This window comes from Crocodylus siamensis, chromosome 14 (assembly GCF_052110815.1).
Source record: "Crocodylus siamensis isolate JL-2025a chromosome 14, ASM5211081v1, whole genome shotgun sequence".
Taxonomy (NCBI): domain Eukaryota; kingdom Metazoa; phylum Chordata; order Crocodylia; family Crocodylidae; genus Crocodylus; species Crocodylus siamensis.
In genome coordinates this window covers 20,621,872-20,646,836 of record NC_143408.1, presented here as the reverse complement: position 1 = coordinate 20,646,836, position 24,965 = coordinate 20,621,872, and the positions used below count along the sequence as shown (strand labels likewise).

Below are 24,965 nucleotides of genomic sequence, written 5' to 3'. Positions count from 1 at the left end.
CACTTTTTAGCAGGGCATACTACCCAACCATGCAGTGCTTGGGTTTTTTTTCCCTTTTTTGACCCCAGGGGTAAAAAAAAAAAAGGCAGGAAAAAATGAAAGAGCAGTGTGTGATTGGGCAGCTTGCCCTTGCAGCACGGAGGACTCCAAACAGTGCAGTATATGGTGCTGGCAGTGCCACATACTGCATGACCGCACCCATCTGGATGCACCCCTAATGATTCACAAGATAATCCAACAATTCAAATAGAAAGCCATGGTATGTTTAAAAAAAAAAAAAAGAAAATTCTGACCAGTTGTGGTCTTTCTGAGTGCTTTGTAATAGAAAAAGTGATGTATTACTTTTCCAAAGTTAAAAAAAACCAAACAGTAAAAACTAAGAGCTGGCATTTTCTGAGTGTTGCCTTAAGCCTAACAAGGGGTGTCATGAATCTAAAACATTGAGCACCATTGTTCTAGAGACTGGATTGAGAGTAGGGGTCTAATGGTGGTACAGAACAAGAAGTGGAAATTTTCTAATGAGGCATGGTGTTATTTCCCATTTTATAGAAGTGTAGGGGAAAACTAAGGAACTTGCCCAGTCACACAGAGACCATTTGTGGCAGCATCAGGACTCGAACCCAGTTCTCCTGAGTGCTCGTCTACTGTCTGAGCTCCAGGATAATTGTGCCCTGATGAGAGCTGGGCAAAATGCTTTGGTTAAATCTGGTACGGTACTTGCCAAAATATACAGATTTGGACAAACTGAAGAATTTGCAAAACTCTGGGGAGGAATCTGAAAAATGCAAAGTATTTTGTTTCAGTGGTTTCGATTTTCATTTTGAAATGATGCGTTGAGACTAGATTGACTTTTAAATTTAATTTTAAAAAATGTTTATCCTCCCCCCACAAACAAACAACAACCCTATCATTTCAAGTTAAAGAACTACTAAACCCTTTTTTATTTTCAGTGGTTGGTTTTCTTGTTGTTGTTTTTTTGGGGTGGGGGAGGTGATTTTTTTGTTTTGCTGAGAAAAGTGGGGGAAATCCATTTTTGGTCATTTTTTGTTAGACAATGGAGCCCTGATATTTGTGCTGCTCCACTGCCAATCCACTCTGTACATCTGAACTAAAACCGTCAGCTTTTTACAGTGCTTAATGACGGTTTTGGTTGCCTTAAACCTCCCGTCTCTTGAGACTTTTGTTCCCCCCAGGGGAGGTAGATGTTCAAGGCCTGCTTTCCCCCCTCCTTATCTGTCACAGATCTGCCTGAGCCTCAGCATGGCAGCACTTCTGAGCCTGTCGTATTCGTCTAGCAACGTGGCAGGCGCTTCTCCAAGCAAGGGCTTCACCCCGTGCAGTGCAATGCAGCGGTGGAGCAGGTGTCCTGCCTCACACTCTACTGCTCTTTGCAGCAGGCTGGCTGACCGTGCCTGCTCTCCTTGATGTGAATGGGAGCCAGGGACTGGAATAGCAACCACTGGAAATGGAGGCAGCCTCCGTTCTTTAATTTTCCGTGCATGGTAACAGCATGCCCACATCATTAATGAGGCCAGCCATGGGCCTGCCAGTGGGATCCAAGCAGGGGCCTCACTTAATAGGCCCCAAGAGATGGGGGCCGACCACTTTCTCTGACAGAATACAAAGAACTTATCTGGAACGTTATCTGTATCATTGACACTAAGTGAAATAACTCCTTGGAAAACTTCAGCATTAGCATTTAAGGATGAAGAATAGTTACAATTAGACTGAAAGCAGCAGCGTGCTAGTGCCCCCAAGTCCCTCCTTCATGCATCTTCCCACCCGGCGTCATTCAGGTTCATTGCCCTTGCCTGCTTCACAGCTCCCTCGGCTGAAAGGGAGCTCTCGTGCTTTCGCAAGGCTGGGGGGAGAAAAGCAGGCCTCCTGAGATCTCGGCGGTGAGAGCGCAAGTTTGGAAGCGCCCACGCGGAGAGGGCGATGGCGCCTGCCTAGCGCAGCTTCCCGTTGCTTTCCACTGGTCTCTGCTACCGAGGAAAGAATAGAGAATTAGGAGTGGAATCTCATTACCATGAACTTCAAGAGGGAGGCTGGGTTATTGAATTGTACTGAGACATTGTTTAAAAATTGCTCATAGTTTATTAGGATTAGAGCAATGCTGATTTTTTTTTTTTTTCCCCCCCTCACGTTTCCTTTGTTCCAGCCAGAATCTGCCAGCGCTTCTACCACTTTCATCTTTTCTCCCTGTGTGGACTGTTTCTCCTTGCCCTAACAAGTAGCTCTGCAGTGTATTTATTAGCGTTGCGTTTGTAACATGTTAGTCTTAGGTGTTTTGTGTTTGTTGTAATGAGAGCCTATTATGCATGCAACAACTTAAAAAAAAAAAAAAAAACAACAACCCTGGTTATACTTTTTTGTTTTTTTTTTTGGGGGGGGGTGGGGGTTGTAGTAAGAGGTTTTGTTCTAATGAGATCTACTTAGCACTATTATTTGGGCCATCCGCCCAGCTTGGAAATATCTCCTTTGCACTGTAATTTTCATTGCAACAGATTTCCTAGAACCAGACAGGATATCAAGGGTCATTCTTGTCCAACTGCTGCATGGAGGCAGGATGCGCTAGTCCTGAACCAAGCGCACGCTCCCCCGGCATCGTCTTGAAACCCGCCGGTGAAGGAGATTTCACAGCTTCCTTGGGCAGCTCAGTCCATTTCCATTGCTCTCCTGCTCTGACAGTTGGGAAGTTTTTTCCTGAAGTTTGATCTAAATCTTTGCTCCAGTTCAAACTCCTTGCCTTGTGCCCTGCCCTCTGCGGCAGAGGAAACGATTTTTCTCTGCTTTCTTTATGGCAACCTTTTTGCATGTTTGAAAGCATCTCTCCTGCCCCTTCCAGTTTTCTTCTCTCCAGACTAAACCTTCATCTTGAGACTGCACCTGTAATCCCAGCGGTGAACAACCGTGGTGGAGAGTAAAGGGGGTGAGCAGTTATGTTTATGGCAAAATACTTGCCATTGGTTTTTCGCCATCTGAGATGAGAGTCCCAGTTTCACGGAGTTGATAAACTGAACAGGGCGGACACAGATAGATGAGCTGCATTACAGTTCCTGGAGGGAGAGCAGTAAGTGGGATGGAAAGCAACGTCTAGACGAGACAACCTGGTTTCCCTTTTTGTCCCCTGCCAAGTCTGTTAGCAGAGTAACAGGCTGACGGATTTGCTCTACAGAGAAACAGTTTGGATGTGACCCTGCAGGAAGCCCATCAGCTCTAGGTGTTTGCAGTTGGCACAGATAATAAAACGTCACCCCTTGCAACTACAAACACGGTCCCTCGGAGTGACTGATGGGTGTCTTGAAAATATTGAGGACTTGATGCCCCCAGTCCTGAACCCTCTCCTACACTTCCCAGCAGATGATAGCAGAGAGGTTCATCACTTGGATTCTGGTTTCAAGCACATCACAAATTAGGTAATTATCAAAATAAGGCCGCATAGGGCTAATTCCATGTCTCAAAGTATCTGAATGTTAGGATCGGCTTGTGATTCGAGCACAACTTATAAGTGATGAGTTCCCCCAGAATGCAAATTGTTTCAGGGTGCAGGTCTGATGAGCTTTTCCCATGCTAGTGCTGTGCAGATCAGTAGGAGGTGTAGTGGCTTTGAGCTCTGCACAGCCTCACCTTGTGAATTTGGGGACCAGCTCTTCCTTGAGATGGATTCAAGCAGGCTTAGACTTCCACACACACACGTTTCCCCACTCCCACTGCTAAACATTAGCCAGGCAAAACCAAAGAGCTGAAAAAGGTTATTTCCATTTCATCTAACACATTTTTTTCTCCCTCCTTTACAACAGAGCAGTTCCTTCGGAGATGGATCTGGAGCCTTCAGGAGAATGTTAATGTGGGTTTGTCTTTGTTCTTAATTAGATCCCTTCAAGGGAAAACCTCCTGGCCTGTTTTATTATCCAGCTTTGTCAGAGCTTGTCTGCTTTATCTAAACACTTTGAAGGAGTCTCTTTACCTGTTTGCTTACTGGAGACATTATCATAATCCTGGTCAATTGGAAATAAGGAGAAAAGACCACTCTGCAGATGAGGGAATGCCTGAGGCTTAGCTGTTAATAGATACCTGATTTTGAGCATGTTAGAGAATTAGGCAGGGCAGGGCTAGGATTTTGGGGGCCAGCACCATTTGCATGTGAAAGACTGATTGGCAGTACAGGGGAGGGGAGAACAGCAGCACCAGGTTCAGCAAAACCTCAGTGTACAAGCTCCTTCAAACCTCAGCGTACAAGCTCCCAGCCCAGACTCCGATTAAAGAACATTTGATTATATGGGTTCATATGAATCAAAGCCAAACAGGTGTGAGATCTGCCTGCGCTGAGCCTTAGCACTCTGTGAGGGACATCTCTCTGTCAAGCCGGTTTCCTGATGAATTTTTACACTGTCCCCATGGTGCAAAGTAAGTGCAAGCTACTGATATTCTGATTCAGCAGCACTTTGACTCAGTTTGCGCTACCATGAACGACAACACAGGGTGCAGGGAAATAGAAGATCGGGCCTTGACTTGCATCCAGTGCTAAGGGAGTAGAGCAAGCCGAAGCTCACAGCCTGCCCTCTTCTGACCCACACTGTGTCATGCCAGGCCGCAGTCTGAAAAGGCTACCAAAAGTCCCCTGGAGTTGAGGACAAGTGATTAAATGCAATATACATTGGGGACCACGAGAGGAAGCTGAAGGAAGGGTTCTTAGGAGGACGAGGGTGAAGAGGTGGAGCTGTTCATGGTCTTTTGTGAATCTGTCACCTAAAGAATCCAATCGGTCCCTACAGACTGGTCATGTCTAAAGCAAGTATGCTCCTGGCCCTTCAGAGAGAAAGTCCTGATGGAGACCTGTCTTTAGTGGTTGCCTTTTGTATGCGAGTAAAAGGACCCTTCATCTTAGTGGCATGGGCATTTTGAGGAGAGGGTAGATTAGTGAAAGTGGATGCTTCCCTGATTGTCCATCAGCAGTGGTCAATCACTCATTACCGTAGCACACCCCTCACTGCTTTCCATGGGTGCCTTCTGTCGGAGAAGGTATCCAGGTTGTAGCCATATTGGTCTAGAGGAAAAAGCAATTGGGACTCATGGTAGAGGTGATAACTTTTATTAGATCAACTAGATTTAAAAAAAACAAATCTTTAATTGCAAGCTTTCGGGCACAAACACCCTTCTTCAGGCATCGGGGAAAAAATTGTAAACATTCTCCTGGGTAGAAATGAAAGTTCATATTTCATAGGAGAGTTTGCAGGTTTTACCACACCTTCAACTCTGGCTGGCACCACGAGAGGCGGGTGTTCTGCTCCCTGTTACACGGGCTCGACGCTGTTTGGAAAATTCGCCCAGAGTTTAGGTGACAGCATTTGAACTTCAGCAAAACCACAGTGGATGAATCCGTACTGTCACTTCAAACCAGAGTCCTTGTACTTCACCCCTAATGAGGGGACCAGATAGTACCTTGAAGGGCTTTATACTAGATATTTATATGAGCACAGACATACAAGTTGTCTGTTTTACATATTACTGCCCTGATTTTCCAGTGCACGCAATGAATAATTTACAGAAAACGTGTGTAAGTATCTCTTTATTATTCATTATAATGAACTGAGACAGGAGTAATAGTCCACTAGACTGGAATCCCCTAGGGCTCAACTTAACTAGGCTGCGCTTAGCTCTCCCACAGCTCATTTGAATCAAAGGAAAGGTTCAGCTCCCTGATGCTGGGATGCAGCACGCGGCCACGGCATGGTGGGAGAGAAGGGGGTGCCTTGGATTCCAGCCCACCTTTAGTGTCTGAGATGGGCTTCCACCGAGTTTGCAGTCCCAATGAGGTCTGGGGCTGGCTCTTCCGGGCTGATCCTGCAATGTGCCGAGGGGCTCTTGAGAAGTGCCGAGTGCTCTTCATGCCTGTTGACGTCAGGGAGAGTCACGGCAGCTCTGCAGCTTGCAGGAGCTTAGCTTGCGGATTAAGGGCCCGGAGTAGCCCGGGCTGAACTCAGCGGGGCCGGCAGAGCTGCACTGGTGGAGATCTGTAAGGCTCGTGGTTGCCCCTACAGGTCAAGCGCATTGGTGGACCGATATGGCGAACCCTGCCTGTTTGGTATCAAGTGCATGGTCAGAGCAGTGTCAGGGGAACACCTGTTTCCATTTGATTTTTAAATGCACTTAGAATATTTTGATTCAGGACTTTCTGCCTTTGGAAAGGGAGGGTGAAAGCATCCTCCTTGCTGTGGTCAGCAGCCCCTCAGTAATAGCATAGTGGCTCCTTCTGGAATGGGGGGACTGCTGCTTTTTCCACCATTCAGGGACTTCAGGAGGAGAAGTTTGTGTTGTTGGAGAAACAGCAATGTGTTTAAAATATGGCAGCCTCATGGGGTGCAGGTAATAACATGCCAAGCCCAAAGGACCATCTGTCTTCCTAGGAGTCCCTGCTTGACATGGCTAGTGGAGACATACAGCCACTTCAGGGGGGAAATTATTTGTTTAAGGGAGAATATATCTGTCATTTCCCTGAATCGAGTGCTCATGGGGGCAGTGAAGCATGCTTAATAAACTCCCACCCCACACCCCCAATAATACTGCTGATGGAGTCGACACTCTGCAGACATGGCATGGGAGGCATATAACATTTCTGAAGCTTCAGTGCGAGAGGCACGGCTCTGCCCTCCCGCCCCATCTGGCAGCAGAGGCGAGCTGGAGGAAATGTCTGGGAAGGTGCCACTGTGGACATGTGAGCTAGCATAGCGAGGCATGGCTGAAGCATTGCAGCAGTGAGACATGCAGATACTGCCCGGTGCCTATGCTGCAAATTCCTCCTACTTCACGTCCGCGTGCACTGCAAACCCAGAGAGCAACAAGAGGCATGCAGGGCATGTCTTATCCATTGTGTGGAAGCAGTAGCAAACCCTGGAGCACTGCGTTTCCTGGGGAATAGCGGCCACTGCTTACACTACCAGCGTGGCTTCTTGGCATAGGATCATGCAGATTCAGGTTAATATCTGCCACAGCCTCCGATGGGAGAAGCAACCGGGTGGCAAGGGGCTGGATATGATTATAAGTTAATATTTTTATTCCCCCAGGAAGGATAGTGCTATGAACTATCTTGGGAGAATCAGGTTCAACTCTCAACTCTGAGGCAAAGCTGAATGTGGCCTTGAACAAGTCGGCGCTCCTCTGCGTGCCTCAGTTCTCCGTCTGGTAGGCGAGGATTCTCAGGCTCCCATTCTTACATCCTTTAGCTCTCTTGTCTGTAAAGGCTTTAGAGTAGGGAGTGTTTCTTAACATATATATGTACAGTGCCTCAATCTCAGCTCTGTCCTGTAGGCACTACTGCAGTGTGCACGCGATCATTACTATCATCATGTCACTTCTCTTGTGTGTACCTCGATTTCCCCAACTGTAGAACAAGTATTACACGGGCCTACCTTGTAGAGACATTTGCAAGGGTTGGATTTTTAACATAGGGAAAGCCCTTTAAGATCCTTAAAAAAGGATAATGTGGTAGAAGGACAAAGCATTAGTGCTGCCACTTGCAGTGCCCAGGTAATGATCTGCAGTTTTGCTTTATCACAGCAAAGCGTTCTGCCTGCTCTGTCTATGGAGGTCTTCAGGAAGAAAGAGGATACTCCGGAGAAACACTGGGCTCTTAATTTCACCAAATGCATGACAGTTTTTCTGTGGGTGCTGTTGAGCTAGACGGGCCTGGGAGTAAATGCATCAAGATAATCTATCAAATGGAATTAAAAAGGCATGTGCTCCAGGAACATTTTAATTCCATTTTTTTTTTTCTCCCTCCGTTCTTTGCCAAGTGTAACTAACCGCTCTGAACTGTCACTCTGAAGCTTTCCAATATCTCGTGGCAGGAACAGGCAGGGCAGGAGCCAGACAGGAAATAAATAATTGAAATGACTGTGTTGTGTTTTGAAGGCACTTGTAGGATGTACAGCGGCTTTGCCAAATGCCCCCCTCTTCCTCCTCGTTTTCCTGTTTCCCTTCTTCTTCTGCCCCTCCTTGGTTCCCATTTTTGTGCTGAGGCTGTTCCCCCGCCTTGGAGCGGCTGTATGTATATCACACCAGGGATGGCTGGAGGGCCATGCTGACAAGCTGAACTGTCATCAGATTTTACAGCTTCATCTAAAATGTCCTATGTGTCGCAAGGGCAATGGAATGGGTCGTGGGGGGGCAAGTGGAGCTGTAGGAGGTGACGTATGGAGAGTCTTTGTGGGCTTTCAAAGGACATACTTAACGTGGCTCCCCACAAAAGGTGACACTTTCTTTCAGGAGAGCACCGGAAATTTTCTCCAAAGCCTCACAGCACGGTGTGGCATTTCCAAGACTCATCCTAGTGTGTTAAAATAAGTCTAAGCCATGATAGAACAGGGCAAGAAAGGGGCCTTGCATACTACCCTCCCCCACCCTTTTAAGAGTGGGGGAGGGTAGTATGCAAGGTATGTTGTTGTTATTATTATTATTATTATACAGGGTATTTCTGATGTGGAGCTAGGAACTGAAAATGAGAAGCTGATTAAATGTCCCTCGGGGGAAAATCCTGTGGAATGGTACTATAACTAGCCAGGGTACCACTGTTCATGGACATTGTCCTCTTCCGGGATCAAGGTTTCTGGTTCATGAATATTTATAATAATGATAACAACTGCAGTAATAATATTAGAGTTGTATATTAAATGCAAACTCGTTCCGAGTTCCTGTTCTCTGCACCTCTGTTGCACTGTCCAGGATGTTTTCCCTACAGCGGACCAAGCTGCCAGAACCAAGCAGTGAGCCAGGTGCACCCTTCAGAGACACTGCTGGCAGCTCTTTGTGTTCATTGTACTGGCCCATGTGTCTGACGCTCTGTCCCTCTCTCTGTAGGTGTACTGTGGATGACAGGGTCACGCGGGTAGCTTGGTTGAACCGCAGCACCATCCTGTATGCTGGAAATGACAAGTGGTCTATAGACAACCGAGTGGTCATCCTCTCCAACACCAAAACCCAGTACAGCATCAAGATCCATAATGTGGACGTGTATGATGAGGGCCCCTACACCTGCTCTGTGCAGACAGACAATCATCCAAAGACATCGCGGGTACATCTCATCGTGCAAGGTAAGGTTCATCTCTGCCTGATGAGATGAAAACTTTTATGCTGAAGGGACGCAGGGCTTCCAGCGGTTACAGCTTCTGGTAGGCACTGGTGACGCAGCACAGGGGAATATTCAGACCAGTGGGTCCTGCTTGTTATCTGAGACCCATAGGGATAGAAGAGGCTACATATCTCCCCAAGCCTCTTGCATAGATGCAGGATTGAATCTTGTTTGGGGATTGAAATATGGACCTCTGGCTGCCATCCCAGCCTTCTGTAGTCGGACGTGGGCCTATGCTCTCTGATGATGACTCCATCTAAAATGTTCTTCCCTTTTGGGGTGGTTTGAATATGGGCCAACTGGTGACTCAGCTAATTAGACATTTGCATCAGAACATCTTACTAGGGTTCTTGCTTCTTCTAGTTATGAATTGGACCCATGGTTAGTGCTTGTTAGCTGGGCACGCTGCTGGCAAAGGAAAGAACCCAGGGTTCTGAAATGTTGCTGGCTACCAACTTAGCTAGAGACTGATCTGATCTCGGCTACTCATTCCTACGTCTTTCCTTTAGGAGAAAGCAAGAAAGAGCACATTTTGAAGGTGTCATAGGTATTAGAAGTGCCAGCAGGTAGTGTCAGTTCTGGCTTTCCTGTCTGCTAGTGGGGCTCAGTTCCAGAGGAACAGAGGATCCTTAGCATGGGAAGTAAAGCCTCCGTGGCACCTTAGTGGCCTTGACAGCAGAGTTATCTTCTTTGGGAAATGCAGTGCTGAAATAAAAGAACTGTCAGGTACTGTAGAGGAACAGACTTGAACAGTACAAGGCTATCAGTTTCTGGGAAAGACAGATTGCGTAAGTATGTCAAAGTCAATACGGGCCATAAAGGGTTTTTGGCACAGAGCTTCAGTGGATAATGCTGTTAGAGAAATGCCTTGGCATGTAACAGAAGCTGTTGGGTTGAAAAGTGGGAGTCCCTGAGTCTCTTCAGACAGAAGGATCGCAGAGTTTCCAGATCTGAGGACAGACAAGGTGGGCTTGAGCAGGTCTCTCTTTGAGGGAGCTCCATTCAGTTGGGATGTTTGATCCCAATCGGAAGAGTCTGAATGTTCGTGATGGGGAACCCGATGGATAACGTGAATCGCACACTAAGCTGTAGGGCTGTGCAAAGCTTTGGTCCCTAATTCGATTCGGCGGAGGTTCGGTGGGTGAATCTCTGAATCTGAATAGAATCGGAGGACCCTTTAATATGTCCAAATCGAATCGGACCCCTCTGAATTGATTCGGACATAGGCATAACTTTAAATGTTTTTCCTACATACCTCAAGGTACCAGGCGGCTCGTGAATGCTGGTTTTGGGACAGATGCAGCATCCCACAGAACCATTTGGGGGGGGGGGGGGCAGTGCGCTCGGCAGCAGACCTAGAAGTGGACCAGAAGCACTTCCAGTCTCATTATGAGTCTGCCAGGGAGTACACAGGGCCTCCCTTCCCCCCCTGCACCCTCCTATGTCGGTGACTGGTGCCCCTGAGTCTGGGGGGGGGGTACCCAGGGTCCCCCCACAGCTTTTTGCTGTGTGTGGGGTGGTACAGGGGGGACTCCCAGCACACTCCCTTGCAGACCCGAAAGTCGACCGCCAAGCATGTGGAGGGCCCCCCTGCGCTCCGGTGGGACACTCCAGCCACCCCAGCATCGCAGCGATCACGAGCCGCCTGGTACCTCAAGGTGTGTAGAAAATGCATTTAAAGTTGTGCCTGTGTCCGAATTGCTGATTCTCTGAATCGGCATCAAATCTTCAGATTTGGATTTGGCCGAATCGAATCGGGGACAGTGATCCAAATCAACTAATCAAATCACTGTCTCTGATTCGGGCTGAATCCAAATTGAATATGTCCTGTTTTGCATACCACTACTAAGCTGACATAGTCCCAAAAGGCCCACAGCTGTGTGATGGAGTCTTACATTCACCTTGCATAAATAGGTCAGGAAGCTAGCTGGCTAGACATCATTATAGTAGGTAGAGCTGGCTGAACATTAGGGGAGTTTTCACAAATATATCATTTTTGAGAGGAAGATCCTCAAATTCATTAGCAAAATTTTCCTCAAAGAACAGTGCAACAAAATCTGCCCCTGAGAGGGGGGGTCTTGTTTTTCCTCTACAGTCTCGGCATTGTTCACATTTCCCCCATTTCCCACCCACCCACTTCAATTAGAAAGTAACTCCAGATCCCTGCTTCTTTGCAACAGCTATCGGCTTTTGTCCAGTCTATAGATTAATTTTTCAGAGTTAGTGTTAGTTCAGGTTAGATAAAGATAATGAAAGTTTCCTAATCCTCTTAAAGAAGATTTATCTGGCTGAGTAGAAAGCTCTCAGAATACAATAAGGCATGTATAAAACCAGGACTTAATCTTTGCTTTAATTTTAAACAGCTGATGGGTATTGATTTTGCAATGAGCAAATCTGACAAATTTCTGTGCCCCAACTTGTCTCTTTAAAAAAAAAAATGTTTCTACACTTTATTTATCCTCTCTCCATTTGGAAATGCAAGGGTCTGATTACTACCACCAATCAGCTGTCATTCAGGAAGAGAAAAACCCACCCAAATCCCTCTTGTGCCCATTTAATTATGTAAAGACCTCAGAGACAGAGTTTGTTACTTTACCACTTGCTCAGATAGTTTTATGCTGTTCTGCATGCCAGTTCTCTGAAATTTAGTGTCATTTTCCATTTGGGACGTGCTGCAGGCTTTCCGGCTTTCCAGTGTTGCGTTAGAGAGGGGGAAACAGTCTAGAAGAAAAAATCAGAAGCAAACAAAAGCCAGGAACCTTCCCTCTCTTTGGGGGACATTCATTCATCTCTAGACCCAAATTGAATTGAACCATCAGAAACATTTCCTTTGCTACATCTTTCATTTTTACATCTCTCTGCATGCTGGGATTGGGTATGGAAGGCAAAGTGCTAATATTGCTGCAAAAGCCTGATCTTGCAAGATATGCAGCCTAAATTTGTGCAGCTGACAGGCGGCTCTGAGAAATGCCTGTCTATATAATCTCAATCTATTTATCTCCACTATCTTGTCTGTATCCTTCTAATCCATTCGGTAACCATCAGTGAAGTAGCTGAGCACTTTACGTCTCATATACATTTATAAAGCTTTGTGAATGGTTTCTCTTTCCTTTTCTTTCCAAGATCCAAACTCAAAGTTTTTGAGGTTCACCTGTCCCTGTCTTTCATTACAGTGAATCTCAGGGGTGAGTTCAGAACTGGATAGGAATCAAGGTAAGATGGGGCTCTGGAAACAGTTTTCAGGTCAAATCAGGGCAACATGTTGTGTTCTGATTTGATGGCATTGAAATTCCTTGTGCTATTTTTGCAATAGTTCAGCTCCCAGAAGACAATTCTATGAGAAAATTTTCTTTTTTTTCCCCATCTGGATGTGAAACCTTAGAGGAAGAACAATTCTCAAGAGGCTTTCTCTGCATCAAACTGTTTACTAGCAAATTACCTGTAAAAATCCCAGCGCACTTGTGTTAACTCTTTCTTGACATTTCAGTGAGATGACTCAAGTTGGACATGTGTTAAGTACCTTGCTGAATGTGATGGTGAAGTCTGGTGGTTACTACACAGTTGCACATGGGCACAGTGTGGCTGCCTCTCCCGAATTTAGTTTTCAGGTTCAGACTCCCCAAGAAACATCAGTGTAGGAGGAGGATGTTTCCCAGTGGTGTCTGTGGAGTGTAGTTTGGCTCTGACAGTGTTAATGGCAAGTCTAGAATGGAAAATAGAAGGGAGAAGAATCGAGAGTCAGACTTGACTTGAACACTTCTCCCTGCCTCAATGGGTTAATTCCAAGAAGTAGAAGTGGGGAGGAAAAGCTGGCTAGAGCCCAATATTAGGCAGAAAAGAATGGATGTAATATATAATTAGAGGGCAGGAGATATCTGGAAAATGAGGGGCTCTTCTCTTGCTGCAGGAGTATGTATCTGAAATGAATATGTGTGTGTATGAGAGAAAGAGAGATTATAGCTTCTTCTCTTTTCTCTTCTTCATGCTCCAGCTCTTAATAAATCTTCTGCACATAACACCCAATATCTTGCCTACTAAAATCCCAGCGTGATTATCTTATCTCTTTAAAACAAGGCAAAAAAGAATCCTTTTATTCCACAGAGACACTTGTGCCAAACTCCAGGTAGGGATATGTAGCTGCCGAGGAGAACACAGGAAGATTGGAAAGGAAAAAACATGCAGCCAGCCCTGGCTTTCATAGCAGCGCAGCCTGTAATGCAGACCTTTCCTAATGGGTGGGGATTGTCGGTCATAGATTTCATAGGCATTAGGGGCTGGAAGGGACCTGGCGAGATCGAGTCCAGTCCCTCTGCCATAGGCAGGAAGTCTGCTGGGGTTAAATGATCCCAGCAAGATAAGCGTGCAAGTGTCTTTTGAATGAGTCCAGAGTAGGTGTTTGCACCACCTCTGGTGGGGAGTCTGTTCCAGACCCTGGACACTCGGACTGTAAAGAAGTTTTTTCTTATGTCCAGTCTAAATTGGTCTTCCAGAAGTTTGTGGCCGTTAGACCTTGTTATCCCTTAAGAAGCCCTAGTGAACAACTGTTCTCCCAGATCTTGGTGCAAACTCCTTTATATACTTATAGGCTGCCACCAAGTCCCCCATGAGCCTTCTCTTCACAGGCTGAAGAGTCCCATGTCCCTCAGCTTCTCCTCATAAGGCTTGCTCTCTTGGCCTTGGATCATGCAGGTGGCTCTTCTTTGGTCTCTCTCAATCTTATCCACATCCCTCCTGAAGTGAGGGGCCCAAAACCAGATGCAGAGCTCCAGCTGCGGCCCCTCACTAAGGCCAAGTAAAGCAGGACTTTCCTGGTTTTGCTTGAGATGCATTGGTGGATGTACGCCGGAGTTTGGTTTGCTTCGCCGGCTATGGTATTGCATTGGTGGCTCATGTTCATCTTGTGGTCATTCAAGACCCCGAGGTCTCTTTCGGTCAAGGTGCTAGTGAGTGTAGCACTGCTGAGCCTCTGAGTATGATGTTGGTTTTTCCTCCCAGGAAAAACATTGAATGCCATCAGGTTCTGGTCCACCCACCTGGTGAGCCTGTCCAGGTTGGCCTGTATCCCCAACCTGCCCTCCAGCGTGCCTGCCTTCCCTCATAGTGTAGTGTCACGTGTGAACTTTTGCCAGTCTGCATCTGATGCCCGAATCCAAATCATTAATGAAGATGTTAAAGAGTACTGAGCCCTGAGGGACACCACTGGTCACCCTGCTATGTTGATTTGCCCCCATCAACTAATGCTCTTCGGGTCTGACCCTGTAGCCAGGTCCCCAGCCATCGGACCGTGGGATGGTCGAGGCTGCAGTTCTCCAGCTTAACCGTGAGGAACATCATGGCTTGGTTGACCTTCCTTTGGGAATGCTTTCTTTCCAAACCATGCAGTGCAAACATTACCCCTGGCATAAACAGCGACCATTTAATTGATGTTAGTAGAGTCCTACCCACTTACACCAACAGCAGATTTGATCCCTGGTTCTTAACTTTGTCTTTGTTCATATAGAGGACCAAGTCTTGCCTTCATATTCTTCAAACCCAATGCTAACAGTATTCATTAGCAATTTAGTGTCGAAAGCAATTTAACTAAAACCAGATAGCAAATGTTCTTCTCTCATCCATACAACCAAGTTTCAGGACTGGCTCAGAGGTGGGATGGGTATCTCTTATAGCAACAAATTACCTTCCCAATTATGGTGGATTTTCTAGGATGAAGTACGGTGTGAGAGGAATACATGATGCACTGTAAGAGAAACCAGTAATGTGGACACCATTCAACTTTACCATGTGTGAAGGAGTAGCCCTCCGTTTTCCTTCTCTGAAGGCCAGCATTGGCCCTATAAGTAGAATTTTCTTACACACGCATATAGACCCCTCCTTTTTTTTTTTAAATAAAGCAAAGTAATTAGCTTAAGTTTCGTCCTACCATAAAATCCTCACTGCTTATCTCTGTGGGACCGTTATCTATTGCAGGAAGGCTTGGTAATAGGAGATACGGACACCTTTACCACTTGATGCCTGCTTCAGATGCAGCTCAGGTTGGCAAAGACTGAAAGCCATTTTGCTCCCACAGCATTTTGATGGCCTGAGTCCAGTTGGGAGTGGCAAATATCACATCAAGAACTGTCAGTGTTGGCACTAGCTGCCCATCTCAGCAGAGAGGCCAATGGACCTGAATGGGCACTGAAGATCGAGTGTCCACCCTCGCTATATGGCTCCTTTTGCTGCCGGGGTGGAGGCTTGCAGTGTCAAGGCCATACGTGAAGGAAGTTCACTGCTGCAGTTCATCTGTTGTTCCTATTTGGAGTGTAAGTGGAGGATCTCTGTCTCCTGGGCTGTCAATCAGTATTAAATACATGCACATTTTAAATTAAAAAACTGAAAAAAAGGAAAAGCCCAAACACTGCACTCTCTCTAGTGTAAACTGAAGCATTTTGGACCAATAAGTACAACGTATATGTGCTGTTAACCTCATTTTTCATGCAGTGCCTGGAGGGAGGCAGTGTTCCCTAGTGGTCCGAGCCCAGACGGTGGGAGCTGAGACTCTCTTGGTTTCTATTTCTAGTTCTGCCTCCTGACTTGATGTGTGACCTTGGGCTAAGCTAGTTAATTGCCCTATGTTTCCCCATTTGTTAAATGGAGATAATAATACTTAATTCACTGTAATTAATGCTCGGGGAGTGCTCAGAGAGCTCAGATGAAAGAGGCTGTAGGTGAACAAAAGATCGTCTTTTTTACCTACTTACACCCTACGGAAGTGCCAGCGATTTGATAGAAAGCTGGCACTTGAAAGACGAAAAGACCCTCCTCGCCGGTTTCTGCTGCATCAGGGAGATTTGAAGCCAGGCTGCAGCCAACAGAATAGAAAAGGGGAAAAAAAATCCTTTGTCAAGATTAAGGCCAGAGCAAACATCTGCAAGGGAGGCAGGAAACTAGAAAGAGCCACAAGCTTGAGTCTGAAGAGATGCAGATGTCAGGAGTGAATGGTATTTGGAGCTGAACTTGGTGGCTGGCTCCCATTTGTACAATGAGAGAAAATATGCTTGTATGGTTAAGGCACAGAGCTGGGATGCAGGGAGCAGGGCAGAATTAGGCCCAGCTTCAACACAGGCTCAGTAATGATCTTGGGCAAGTCATCGAGTCATTGAGAACCCGAGCATGTTACTGTGAGATGACGGGGGTGAAGCTGTACAGGTCTTCCTCAGTGGCCACCGGTGCAAACCCTCTTCTTGTGGAAATGAGTATTACTAACCCCTTTACCACTGGGAGTTCGCTTTCATTTTAGGCCATGGCAGACCCTGTGGAGCAGCTGTTGCTCTGGAAGGCCCTGGCCTCCTCTGTCTCGTGATAACATGCTTGTGTGCTCATGCCCAACGTGTCAAATTTCCAAAAGCACCTGTGTATTTTAGGGGCTTGAGTCCAAGGGACTTTCAGCGCAAATCAGTGGGAATTTAACAGATATAACTTCATTCGAATCGGTGGGAGTTGGGCGTCTAAATACCTTCAAGGAGCTGAGCTTTAGGCTTGATTGAAATGTTTACCTTTCATCTCTTTGGCCCTGATACCAAGCTGTATGTAGGCACCTAAGTCTAGGTCTTTTGTGCCTCTATTCTGCAGCTGTAAATTGTGTATACCTCTTCTGTCACCCTTGGCTGGGTCTGTTTTTAAATGGACACACTCTGCCCCAAATCATTTGTTCTTTCTATATTTTTGTACAATAGCTGCCCCACCTAACCTCACCTGATGCCTCTAGCCAATGCTCTTAAACAGATGATGATGATGATGATAGAATAGGATCACAGAAAAATAGGCCAGGAGGGACCTCACCTTGGGTGAAACCAAGCTCTTGTCCTAACATTTTGGGAGTTTCAGGACTGTGTCACAACTTAGGGGCTTCGGTCCATTGCTGGGGAAAACAAAGGTCTTCCCGCTGGAACAGACAGCCAACAGCTGGTCAGTGCAAGGAGGGGTTCACGGTATCCATCCTAATGGGATGCATTACGCACACCAATTGGCTAGCAAGCAGACATTAATGACCAGTTAGCAACTGTGTTCAGGTCAATTAATTTATATTTGTATTTTGAAAAACTAAAAGTTGCCCAGTTAGATTATTGATTCTTTGTCCCTGTATTCAATTTGTTTTTAATTGCACTACTGCGGTGCCAGACCTTCCCTACTAGCAACCCTGCGATAAATCTGCCAGTGACTCAACAATCAACAATAAATGTGTCTCTTCATGTCATTATTAATATGTCTCCTGGATTGGTTCATTACAGCAGTTAACAACGGTTTATAAGAGCGGAGATGGCAAGGAGCCAGGGGGGTGTTTTTTTTCTTGTTTTTTTTTTCCTGAGTCTATACTGTCACGATAGGATGGATGGTTTCAGGCGTGTGTGCATGTGTGTGTGGCTGTGTCGGTGTGTATGTGTTGGTGTGTTTGTGTCTGTTTTGAGGGAGCAAGAGGGTTATAAATGGAAAGAGACCTGGGATTTAATTTAATATAACTGGAATATGAGCCACCTAATCCTCTTCTTATCATAAACAGCTTTAATAGAGAATGCTGTGGTCTTTGAGTTTCTCTCTTTCTATCTCACTCTGCCTCCCTCCCTCTCAACCATTATGGCTGAAATGAAACTGGAAAAGATTTTGCAAAGCAAGTAAAGGTGAATGGGAGGGGAGAGTAAGTGGTAGAGTGACTTTACTGGCACTAATGACACCAAACGAGCTATAATTTCACTATCAGGCCAATTAGTTGCAAGCAGAGCCTTTTGCCTGCAAAGAGGTGTTGATTAATAAAGACGGAGAAATGCAGTCCTCAGAAAAGGGCTGGGATCCTAGCCAGAGGGGAGTCTCCCCTCCCCACGCCTCTCACCAGAAGATTAGCACAGAAATGCCAAGTGACAAGCCCACCTCCTTACAAGTTGTGCGTGCTGATTCACAAGCCCACGGACGGGGAGGGGAGTGTCCCATTTCTCCGTGTCAAAGAAACACACGTGGAGAAATCATATCGAAAGCAACAATGGTGTAAACCTCAGCACTCCTGGAATTTAATGGCAATGCAGGCCTCCTGCAGCCTTCATGTATGGGCAGGTTCGGGCTATGGAATATATTTCTCTCGAATTCAGAGCTCTGAGTCGATGTTTTGGATGGGGCTATGGGTTTTACACTTAATGTACTTGGGGGGGGGCAGGGAATTCCTCCCTCTAGCAGCACAGACTTCTTGGCAAAGGGAAGGGAAGTGCTACAAATCATGTGGCAATGATGAAGGGTTATGGTGGGGGATCCTCCAGCAGTGAGAAGAGGAGTTGGAAGGTCAGGGAAGGAGGATGGGAAGAGGTGGACAGGATAAAATTGGGCATCTCCCGGGCACTTTGCTAACATAAATTCGTTACCCTAACTGAGAAGGAGAAGGACAGAGTGCAGAAGGGGCTGAGAGAGAAAGAGAGGTTGGTAAAGGAAAGGAAAGGAAGAGAAAGTTGAGGAAGGCTGTTAGAAACGAATGCAGGGAAAATGGAGAGAGGTGGGAAAAGAGGGGCAAGGAGGGAGAAAGGGAGGGAATGGAGGAACAGCCTGGAAAAAGGAAGAGGATTGAAAAGCAGGGCTGGGAGGAAGGAGGAGGAGGAGAAGGCTTGATGCCATGTGGTGATGACAGCAGCAGCTTGGGCTGGCCCCAGCAGCTGTACCTGGGGTCGTGGAGGCCTCCCGGGGCTGCAGCTGCAGCAGTTCTGCCATGTGGAGCCTGGCCGGCAGTCACAGCGCGGCTCCGGGTGGCCCGGCTCTGCTTTTCAGCAGCACACGCTGACCGAGTGCGAGTTGCACCGTTTTTCTTCTGTGGGTTTTTTTTGACTCCTGGATATCTAGCGGTCATAAAACCAAGAGAAAAAAAGCTGGCACGACACACACCTGGGCAGTGCACCCTTGCAGCATGGAGAGGAAATGTACTTGCAGCACCACATACCACACGACTGCGCTCATCTGGATGCACCCCAATAGACAGAGTGCTTCATGTCTGCCCCTGAGAGGCCCTTTCCAATGCAGCCCACCGAGCCACCCGTCTGCAGGGGGTTTGTGGCTGGTTATCCACCACGATCCCAAACTCCTTTCCAGAGTCAGTGCGCACCACTCTCAATTGCACCAAACTGGCCTTGATTCTTTGTTCCTAGAGTGACACGACCATGCATTTGACACTGTTAAAATAAGTGTGGCTCCAACAAGCCCAGTTTCACAGTTGGTTCAAGTTGCTCTTTAGACCTGACCTACCAGATACTGCTTAGGGCGCACACAAGTCTTCTCCATTCCTGCTTGTCACACTGCACAATGGCTAGTACCTCGTGGTCTTTCTGTGATGTTACGTTTTTGACTAGGATAAATTGTTGGCTAATTGCTCAGCCCCAGCCAGGGGGGGTGGGGGGAATAGACTGCTTTTCAGTCCATCCTTCTTTCCCACCCTGGCCAATTTAGATGGCTATCCTAGGAGTTATAGCTCCTGCCAGCAGAGCTGTCAAGTTCATTATAACTCTCAGTCCTTCCTGCTGTGTCCTGGTACAGTCCCCAGGGAAGCCTGCAAGCCTTGTTAGGAATATTTTATGTTTCCTTACGGATTATTGGCAAAAATATTGCATAAAATTTGGTTAAGACTTGCTCCCAGTGGGACAGATCTGGAAACATCCCCAACAGGTGATGATTCTCCATTTGCAGGCACTCGGTTGAAGTCTACAAGTGAGCCAGTTTACAATCCATTGAATATGTGCCAAATTGATTTTCTATAGGGCTATTTTCTTTTACATCTGAATGTTGCGTGTCACTACGTCTTTCAGAAGTCTTTTGTGTTGATATTATCCCATCCCTATCTGCTAATAGACCTGTGCATTTCTAGGATTTTTTTGTTAAATTCCTGATATAGGTGAAGAATCCTCTTCCTTATTGTCCTTAATCCTGCTGGCCATGGATTTTTTCATTAATACCTTTTTCAATTGTCTGCATTTTAACTGTTAATTTATAGTCATTGCTATCAACTTTCCCCGTTCGTTAGATATTGCTGCTTTCACCACCCTTTTGATCTAGAAAAGGTTTTTAATGAAAGGAGCTTTCTATTGTGATAGCAGAATTGTGCTTTTTTCCCAGGCACCTAGTGAATCAATTTAAGCCACTGCCTTAAGTACCTCGCTGAATCAGGACCTAAGTGTGTGGTTGGATCGGGGCCAGCGCGTTCAGCACCTCCCTGGTCTGAGCCCAGGAAAGCAATAGGAAATGTATTTGGCAGCAGAAAGAGCATTGCTGTGCCCCCCAGGGCGCACACACCTGGAAGAGTTTTAGGATAGTTTGCAACTCACTGATTTTGAACATTTCTGTCCAAAGGAAAGAGGTAAAGTGTCAGGCACAGTAGCACTGATCAAGGTGGGCTGTTTTGAGAAAATGCCACATGGATGAAAGCAGCACAGAGAGAGAGAGAGAGAGAGAGATCTTGTCAGCAAGTGTTTCTGAAGTAATTTAGTTTTTTTTCTTCTTCCCTTCTTCCCAAGAACAACTTGCTCCTTAATTCCAAAACCCCCCAGAGCTCTGTTCTTCAGCGACACACATTGTGCTCAAGGGCCCCTGCTACATCAAATCTCACCACTTCTGCTTTTACACTTTCTTTTATAATGCTGTCTTTGAAATATGGTCAGAAGTCGAAACAGCAATACCTATTAAAACTTTACCAGGAGGATGTACTGCATCAGAGAGAAATGAGGGGATCAGCTCAGCCTTAGATTGTTTTCTTCAGGGATGTTCTCGCAGCTTAATAGTTGCTGGGTTTTGTTCGCTGCCGTCTGACGTTCCAGTTAAGTTTGTAAACCCGCGTCATCCTCCCTTTGTGGCGGTGGCAGTGGGATGTGTGTGTATGTGTGGGTGGATGGGTGGATCCATCAGGTAAACACAATCAGCTCAAGTTTACCTTTGTATGTGATACGATGAAATAAAATCAGAAGAAAAAGAAATCAGTACCAATAATAATATAGGGACTGCTTTTCCTATGGAAGCATGACAGGAGTTTGGGCAGTGATTTTAATAGGGGCAGGGATTGGTTCCCCAAACAGTGTCTTGGAAGAGTGATGCCTGCCATTCTGAAGGGCCATTCTGGCATAAATCTGCTGGCATAAAAAAAACAAAAAACGGGTGAAATTTCACCAGCAGAGTATGCAGTCGCATCATGTCAGCCCATAAATTCCTTGCCGTGCCATGCCGGTGATGCACTGTGTGCCTTCACTTCCTGCAGGATGGAGATAATACTATTTCAGGCTCTGAAGATCACTTCATACTTACCAAGTACTTTAAGCACATAAAATATCATATATGTGTCATAAGACTGAAGGGTTTAGATGTTGGTTTTGACGTGCAGCTTTCAGTGTCAGCTCCTGCCTGGCCCTGAAAAAAGAAAGAATAAAAACAGGTAACACAAGGCATGCAGCAAATACGGACTGAAATAGCTAACAACCAACTCTCTCCTTTGCTTTGGAGTTGTATCTTCATCTCAGATGCTTAGCAAACAGCAGTGGATCCGTGATTTCAAATGGCAGTGTCTGTTTTGTAGAAAATACTGTAACAAGGATGCAAAGAAAATCCAAACTAAATGCTCACTTCTACATGCCATCATATAATGGTCATATTAGGAGATTTTAGGCAGCTTGACCTAGGAATGACTGAGGAGTCCTTAACGGAGACTATAGTAGTTCAGAGTACGTCTGCCAAGCATTTGAAAACCGTGAGTCAGCCTCCCTCCCATTCCAGTGCTGGGGTTAGCTTTAAAATAGTGAAGTGTAATAATAGTACTGCTAACTTCTAGTAATACTTGCTGGGTCAGTGGGCAGAGCTGTACTGCTACTCGGCGTATCCACGGGTGGTGGATAGTAGAATGACCTTCAGGGGAGGTTAGCAGTAAAATAAGCAGCTGTGGACCAAACAGCGGCAGCATCACCAGGATGTGGTGAGGACAACAGATGGCGATGCTTTCCCTCCTGAAAAGCCACATGTATCTTTTGATGGTGCTGTGAAATGGCGAGTACAGGTTGCCACTATAATAAGCCTGCCCAGCCCCCGGCCATGGGCCTACAAGCCCTCAATGGTGGAGTAGGCAGAAGAAGATGTTAGACTCTACCTAAATGGCTGCAAAGACCAATGAAGGCTGCGGTGGCATGAAATCCCCAGTTATCTTGGTCTCCTTTTCAGGGGATCATGGTCCCATGCTGATGTGCCACAGCTTCTCCACAATAAAAGAAGTCACACGTGGGGACCTTCCATGTAAACAGCTTTCTCACCACATTCCTCAAGCCCTTTGTTGACCAGCTAATGCTGATGGGAGCAGGACTGCGAGGTCTAGAAGCTCCTAGGCATGAACTAGAATAAAGGAGGCAGTTACAAGAAGGTCATCTAGCACTTGGAGGAGACAGGAGTGCGATTTGACAGCTGTAACTGTGGGTGACCGACCTTTTCAGGATCTGTTCTTCTCACCCCACATGGGGAGAGGATTAAACATTGCTTGTCTAATACAGGTGCCCTAAACATAGCTTGCCTAATACGGTATTCTGTATTTCTTCCTGACTGGATAACTGCATCCAGTAGGATCACCTTTCCTGCAGTCAAAAATACCAGCAAAGATGCACCATCATTTCCAGGACCTGCAACATCAGGTGCCTCATGGACAGCCCCAGCAATGAACAGCCAGAGTCTCGCATGTGGCCCAAGAACTCAGGTGACACCACGTTGATGTAGGTGCAGTGAGCGAGATCCAGTGAGTGGGAGATGGGCAGCTCAAAGAACATGGAGGTGGCTTTACCTTCTTCTGGAAGGGTAAATAGGAAAGAGAGCGCAGACTTTACTGAGTTGGTTTTGCCGTGAAGAAAGAACTCATAAACCAACTCAACACATTCCCTATCAGAATTAATGAGCACCTCATGACTCTCTGTCTTAAACTGTTGGAGATTCAATATGCTGCCGTCATCAGTATGTATGCCCCCGACTCTTAACGTTGCTGATGAAACGAAGGTCCTCCTTGACCAAGTCCTTTCTGATGTTTCAGCGGGAGACAGACTTATTTTTCATGGTGAATTCAATGCCAGAGTCAGAAGGGACTCTAACCTCTGAAACAGAACCATGGGCAAAGAATGAGTAGGAGAAGTCACTTCCAATGGCATCCTCCTCTTGAGCAAATGCACGGAGCATGGACTTACCATCATCAACATTCACCAGAAAAGCAGGCACAGGTCATTATGGCAACATCCACCCAAACTGGTGAATTCCAATCAACAACAATGGGAAAATGTCAGCAGTATGTGGGGTGCCCTCAAGGCCACTGCTGTTAGTGCCTGTGAAGAGACACTTGGATACGCTACCAGGAAACATTGACTGGTTTGATGAGAATGGCCAGAAGATCCAAGAGTTGATTGACCACAAGCGCAAGGTCTTAAGTTTTGTGCTTGGCAAAATGATACCAACTCCAAGTAGAAGAAATTGAATCTCCAACAAGCCAAGTCACAGGTCCAGAGGAGGACCCACAGTATGTTGGGAAGATGAGGCTAATCCAGTGGGAAGACAGAGGCAGCAACATTAGCATCCTCCTGCCAGCAAACACCATGAGTACTGACGTGATGATCATCTGACATCAACTTCTTTGGCCCATGTCATCCAGATGTCCCATTCACAACGACTGAAGCAAGTTTTATTCAATCAGCTCTGTCAAGGCATATGCTCAAGAGGAAGGCAGAGAAAGTGCTTCAGGGACATCCTCAAGAACGACTTAAAAAAAGCGTAACGTTAATTTTAACTCATGGGGAACTATCACCCAGGACTGCCCTGAATGGAGGAAGGGTCTGCTGTAGGGATCTCAGTACTTTGCAACCTGTTGTTGGAAAGTACAGCAGGAGATGGAAAAGCGGAAGTGGCAGAAACAGCATGTCATGGACCAAATCAAGAGTCCAACAGCACCGACCCAATACAGAAACACATGCCTGAGCTGCAGTAGCGTCTGTCGATCCTGAATAGGCCTCATCATCCATCTTCAGACACACAGGGTTGGGTTCTTCTTATTTGCCTCCTAGTTTTGGAATCCCCATGGCACACTTGGGTCCCATTTTTAAAAGTTTCTTTGTAGCCAATGAAGGGAGAAACTTCTGTTTAAAATGAAAGCTAAGATTCTTGCATAATTTTATGACTCCAGGAGCCACTGCTTTTTTTTTTTTTTTTTTTTAATTGGAGGTGGAGAAACATTAACGACACTACGCAAGAGTTTTGCCCAGAAAATGAAGAAATTGCTGACTGGGGTGCATGTGAATTTTCACTAGTCTGAATGCAGGTCTGCATATTGAAATGTAGCCAAAACATGCAAATCTCTACCTTGCTTCCTCATGCAAAGTGCTACAGAGGTTGCAATTATCAAAAACAGCCATGATATAGTTTTATAGTGTAACTGGAAGAGGGCACTTCAGTGGGCATAAGGCTGCCTAGCACTACCTCTGCCTTGTAGTGGAGCGATGGCTTTAATGAACTAGGCATCATTTTTACCCTCTTTACAAGTGGGCAAGGGTCTGATCCCAACAAGTGTGGAGTGCCTTCAGCTCCCACTGAAACCAAAGAGGGAACCTAACAGGAGATATTCAGTACTTTGTAGAGATACCCTCAATGGTTGGGGACTCAGTATATGGATCATGTCTTCTGTACATGTTTAAAGTACCCAGCACAACTATGATATTATAAACAGGGCTGTGCAAAGTGGCTAGTATTCGCTTTGGATTCAGCCAATTTGGGGGACAGTGATTCGATTCGGTGATTCAAATCACTGTCCTGAATTGATTTGGCCAAATCTGAT

The 24,965-nt window shown here is 46.2% G+C and overlaps 1 protein-coding gene across 3 annotated transcripts in view; it reads left to right on the top strand.

Moving 5' to 3' along the window:
* LOC149853431 (opioid-binding protein/cell adhesion molecule homolog) overlaps positions 1–24,965 on the top strand; it is a 649,187-nt gene that overhangs the window by 485,874 nt on the left and 138,348 nt on the right. For all 3 annotated transcript variants that reach the window (XM_090027258.1, XM_090027257.1, XM_090027259.1), the window contains one exon: positions 8,860–9,092. In XM_090027258.1, the coding sequence (XP_089883384.1) occupies positions 8,860–9,092 (233 nt within the window). The remainder of the gene's footprint in view (positions 1–8,859; positions 9,093–24,965) is intronic.